The 6,001-nt window shown below is 37.8% G+C and overlaps 1 protein-coding gene across 1 annotated transcript; it reads right to left on the bottom strand.

Annotated features, from left to right (window-relative positions):
- Positions 1 to 6,001, bottom strand: LOC117298345 (cell growth regulator with RING finger domain protein 1-like). Its single transcript, XM_033781554.1, has 6 exons — positions 5,840 to 6,001; positions 4,787 to 4,908; positions 4,222 to 4,387; positions 3,400 to 3,565; positions 2,255 to 2,362; positions 1 to 1,822 (listed from the first exon to the last, which is right to left on the bottom strand). The coding sequence occupies exons 1-6, from the start codon at positions 5,947 to 5,949 to the stop codon at positions 1,391 to 1,393; spliced, it is 1,104 nt and encodes a 367-aa protein (XP_033637445.1). The 5' UTR covers positions 5,950 to 6,001; the 3' UTR covers positions 1 to 1,390.

The following is a 6,001-nucleotide window of genomic DNA, read 5'->3' as shown; positions in this document are numbered from 1 at the left end:
TTTTTTTTGACTGACTGAATTCAGAACCACTGGCCAATTTCAAGAAGCTGCTTATCGGTAAATAGTCAGCAAATTTTCAAATTATCTATAGCAGGAAAATATGCTTATATGTATAAACATCAGCGTATGTCACAGGTAAGCAAGAAGATTAAGCGGATTTGCATTGTAACACATTCATTCCTTCCTTACCGTAAGCACTGAAGGTTAGCATGCCTTTGTCTTTGCTTACAGTTAGCAGTGAAATGAAATGAAAGAACAGTTTTAGCCGTTAAGCAGCTCTATGCAATTGGGCCCAGTACAAGAAGTTTTGGGGACTTTTCAAATCTTGACTTTGACTTGTATGTGTTCAAGACACAAATCTGCACAATGATGAAGGTCTGAACTAATACTGAAGTTAAAGCTAATGTGTGGGGAAAACTCCTGTTTCTTTTTATTGTTTTTTGAATAATGAAGTAATTTTGCTTCCATTAAAACTGAAGTAACTAAACTGAGTTTACATTAATTAGCATGAGTACCTGATGACCTGTTGTGGACATAATGCTGCTGATGCCAGTGCTGTATCTTTTATGTACAATAAATAATAACACTTATTCAGTCCTATCGGACCCCGGTCTGCTCAAGATCTTTGTTCAGCTGTGGCTAATAAAATCTGAAAAATGCTGAATTGTGTGGTCTACTTTGTTCTTATATTAGTGGTTGACTTGTCTGTTGGTTCCCCCTTTACAAGTAACATGGAGAGGAAAAAAAAACATATTTGACCCAACAACATTATGAAAGTATTTAATAGAGGTAATGATAATTAGCTTCAGGCCTTTTCAAAACCCCATATTGAGTGCTGTGGCTTAGGCTCCACTGTTCATTTTGAAGCAGTGTACAGTGTTTCCCACAACCAACAGCCAGAGAACCTAAAGCCCAGTTCATACTTTCTGCAAACAGGAATAATGGTGTCGCAAATTTACAACAAATGATTCTGAAGAGTTGAGCTGTACAATAAGTATGAAACGGCATAAGCCAAGAAAAATAAATTAAAAAAGGGACCTTGATAAGCATGGCTCAATTCAGATTAAGCACTCATTTGACTTGGTGTAGCTAGTTTTACCACACGAGGGCAGTATTTAACTGGATTGATCAAATCTGCACGAAGACCATGGTGTGAGTAGTGATTTAGCACACATAGGCATTTTCCAAGTCAGTCAAGCTTGGCCCCTTGTTTGTTTTAACAATATTGACGTGCTTTGTGTTTGGGCTCAGGGCTGCAAATGAGAGGCTGGAGCCTGAAGCCGAATCCAAATTACACAAAATAAATATTTATCAATTGACCACTTGATATGTTCAACTGAAAACAATAAGTATATTTTCCTACAAGATTGTCATTGAACGTTCTGTCTCATCATAAGTCATGAAAGCCGAGCCATTGGCTGAATCTCTCGCAGGAATTGTTAAACCTAGTTGGCCAATCATCATCTTCCGCATCATCGTCGTACAATCTCCTACACCAATCAGCATCAGCGTCACACTCCAGTGAGAAAAACGACTCGATGTAACCTCTGCACATGGGGCATTTGTTGAGCAATGGAAAACATGTTGTGCACACGCATGTATGTCGACATGGCAACAGGGCTATACTGACCACTCCGTTTTGACAGACGACACAAGCGTTTGCTGGTAAATTGTTTATGTCCGCGTCTTCGCTATGAAGACTAGATGAAGATATTCCGTCAATGTGTTGGTTAGGGTTATTGTCAATGTTGGATGCATCTCCCGCATTCCGATTATCAGGTACAGATTCACTCTGTGATGTTTCTGTCGCCATGAAAAGTTTCTGCAAATGAAAAATTAGTCAAGAGTTTTATTACTTATGGGAGAGTAAAGAAAATACTATTAAGTTCATCATCAACTTGAAATATTCCAACATAAGGCAGCTCAACAAAAATACAATAAAAAGCAGCTAATGTCTTCAAAATATTCTTACCTGCTCATTATTATTCACAAATATACTACAAAATGCAGCGCATCAATATTTAAAATGTTCCTTCAGAAGACAACTTCTTTCCATATTAAAACTATTCCAACAAAAGACAGCTCATTGATATTTAATATGCATGCGCATGGTGGTCTCTCAAGAAACATGCAAGCTGAATAGTACCAAAGTGCACGCTTTATGACGAAGGCCATGAAACGGCATGACTAATAAAATGCCACAAGACCTCCAATCCTCCAATCAAATGACAATGATCTATTTCTGTATCTTTACCTGCACATCCCAGATTTCTCCGGTCCCGGATATGATCAGCTGTGAAATAAGACAACATCGTTCTCGGAATGCGTCGTCTGGAAGATGAATTATATACAGACAGCCCTCCTGTAATATGAATACAAAGATTTAAGAGCCGAGCTGAGAAACTGGACAATTTGTGTCAGTTGAAAATGAAAGAGCTTTGGTGAGATGCTGCATCAGTTCCTCACATTTAAGCGTAGCATTTTACCCGTTGCTCACCACCCATTCACATAGTTGTTGGTTGCACCATTTGGGGAATCAGATTCCACATGTGTTACTGCACAGTGTGCATTTAAGCGATGCCCCAGGGGCGGTGTGCACGACATCTTGACATAAAATGTTACTCCCAAACCACATGTAGACTGTAGCCTCTTGTAAGGTCAGTGCAAGAGTTTCACACAACAACAAATGTTATAGATTTGGTAATTGGAACCCCTGTTTTTTTCAGTCATATAGTTGAAGATATATACCATAATTTCATTTCAGTAATAATAATAATAATAATAATAATAATATCGAAGTCTTATATAGCGCACGTATCTACCAAATAAGGTACTCAAGGCGCTGAGTATATACAAATTTTCAGAGAGATAGGTTATTGCAGTGATGAATTCATAGACCCAATTATTTAGCACCTTATAAGGGTTTACAAGGTGCTACGACGCATAGAGCAGCCACAGCCAGGAACACCGGGGCGAACCCCTTCGCTTTTCAATAAGTGCACTGGGTTCTTTTTACATGCATTACACAACACATGGGACCAACGGCTTTGCGTCCCATCCGAAGGACGAAGCAATGGTTAAGTGTCTAGCTTAAGAACACAAGTGTCACGGCTGGGGATTCGAACCCACACTCTGCTCAGACACTTCTCAGACTCAAATTTGGGGGATAAAAAGTGATATCTTTTTCCCTAACCCAGCACTACTTCAAAGTGAAAAGTTTTCCATACTGCATTATATACTATTCAAAGCTGCTGTACGTCTAACCAAGTCAGTTTTTATTGCCATAGATTGTCAAACTACCAAATGTCCTTACCAAAAGTATACACACCCTGTTTACGCAACTGCTCTATTCCTTTGTCACAGAACAATAACAGTCAAGATAATATTGAGAATACTTACAATCTGAGGTTGCGAGTCGAGCTGAGACTCTTCCTCAAGTGACCTGACTATAACACACAGGGGGTACTTAGTACGCGGTGGGGGACCCATACTGTTCTGTATCTGCGTATCTGTCACTGTGTCTGGCAGCCTGAGGTGTTCTTGTCTCTCTGTCTCAGCATCTATGCTGTTTGGGCTTTCAGTTAAGGGCAACGTTTGAGAAATAATACTAAGATGCATGTATCTTGCAGACATGAAACTTGATTAAAACAATGAAGTATATCATTTCCATGTTTTTCAAGGATCTAGAAACAATTTTGAAAGGAACTCTTTTGGTTGGGTCGTTCAATGTCAGTTGTTGTATATTTACATCCACTGGACATTCTATTTTAAAGTGTGCACAGGCATGTACTCACCCTGCTATGCTCCGTTTCCCCCATAAAAAGAGGGGCAAAAGGTACTGGAATTCATGATCAAAGTCTCCCTTTTTCTGGTTTTTTTGTGTAATATCAGATAACAGATCTCCTTCCTTCTGGTATACAAAGGGAGATCAATACATTTTTTATATTCTGCAAAAACAGTTATCAACTTTCAATTCTGTGGGCTATCAAAATGTAGGCCTTCTTACACACAAGACAAATGAGATTAATCTTGTCTCAGTGCTTGTTCAAATAAAAACAGTTTTCGTGTTACACTTTGAAGAAAGTTTTTTGTTTAATTAAGATTCTGGTCTTGTTAAATAGGTTTTGGTCCAGTAACATTTTGTATCAACAAGCCTTGCAGTCTTATGGATTTTTACCCAGAATTTGAGTCCTGTAAACATGTAACACTTGAAAAGGATACACAATTGGTTGATCATAATGCAAGCAGTGACTTTGTAAACTCGATGCGTCTCGCAAAAATAAGACGCAGCTTAGCTGAAGAGCTTGTTGAATGGAGGCACAGTCTGCCAACCAAAATGCCTGGAACTGACTGCAGATTGAAGCCTTGACTTTCAATTGAATGCCATCTGAAAATACAAATTGATTCATACATATTTTCCCACAATCTTCCAGCGGTAATTTTAAAATGAGTAAAAAGTAAATAAATAAAACAAAGCTTGTATTGCGAAGGCGAGGCTAAAAAATAAACATCAACAAAATATTGTATTTTTCAGAAAATCACATTCAACTGTAATTAAACCGACTCAAAACCAAGATACACAACTTGTAGTTATGAAAACAAAGTTTGCTATACCTTTTGTCATAATTTTTGTACCAATAGTACTATGATATATTTCAAGATTGTCCCCAATAAAGGCACAACTGGTATTGTTTTGATTGCAATATTGAAATAAGATTTTGTGAAATGGCCATCAGTACAAAATAAAACTACAAGTGAATTATCCCAAAGTTGAATAAATCCTTACCTTTGAGAGACGCAACGTTTGAGTTAAGGATGTTAAGAGTAAATGGATTTCTTGCTGCTACCATTGAAACCTCTGGTACTATTGGTAGCTCCGGTTGGACGAAATGAGACACAATGTTGATTCTAAAAATGGAAACAATTTATCAACAGTTAAGGTTCTCTTTTAATAGAATGGGAATGTACAACACATTTTTAGTTTGGGGATAAAGTACATTAAAGCCATTGGACACTTTCGGTAAACAGTATTGTCTAAGGCCCACACTTCGTGTATCACAACTTATATATAAAATAACAAGCCAGTGAAAATTTAGGCTCAATTGGTCATTGGATTCGCGAGAAAATAACGGGAAAACCTACCCTTGTTTCCGCACGTTTCGCCGTGTCATGACATGTGTTTAAAATAAATCCGTAATTCTCGATATCGAGAATTGATATTGTTTGAATGTTTTCTCAAAAAGTAAAGCATTTCATGGAATAACATTTCAAGAGAAGTCTTTCACCATTACCTTCTGTAAACCCTGTAAGTTATTTGTAAATCTGTGAACTTTAATTTTTTTTTCTGTTCCGAAAGTGTCCAATGGCTTTAATCCCACCGAGTAATGCCTGTGATATTTTTCACAGAGCTCGGGAAAGTATTGAGGCCCACAGTGCCAACACAAATCGATGTGTATGGGTAAAACCAAAATTAATATATTCTTTATCACTGATGAACATTTCCATCTATTAAATCATTGTGATACCTATAGTAGTAGGGCCTACTCAGCTGCTTAAATATAGGGTTCAAACTGCCTCTCTCTAGCTACCGGGCAATCTTGATGGCCTAGTTGAAACTGCTCTAGAATTCAATTGCAAAGTTTGTGGGTTCAAATCCCACCTGAGTAATATGCCTGTGATGTTTTTCACAGAGCTTGGGACAGTACTGAGTATCCAGTGCTAACAGTTTACAACAAAAATATACAATAAAGGCATTGCTTGGTAGTTTTCGAACAATAAAACAGCAGAGGGAGTCAAGTTAGAATTAGAAATTATTGTTAATGTTAATTGTTAATCAAACCTCGGAATGATGAATACTGCTGAGATAATACATGCAATGATGGCACATATACAGATAGCAGATGCAGTCGCATCCTGTGCTTCTACAACCAGCAGTTCTTCTGGGTCCATTTTGTAATGGAATCACATTTCTACCACATAATTCACCATACACACACACACA

This window comes from Asterias rubens, chromosome 1 (genome assembly GCF_902459465.1).
Source record: "Asterias rubens chromosome 1, eAstRub1.3, whole genome shotgun sequence".
In the NCBI taxonomy this organism is placed as follows: domain Eukaryota; kingdom Metazoa; phylum Echinodermata; class Asteroidea; order Forcipulatida; family Asteriidae; genus Asterias; species Asterias rubens.
This window is presented reverse-complemented; position numbering and strand designations above follow the sequence as displayed.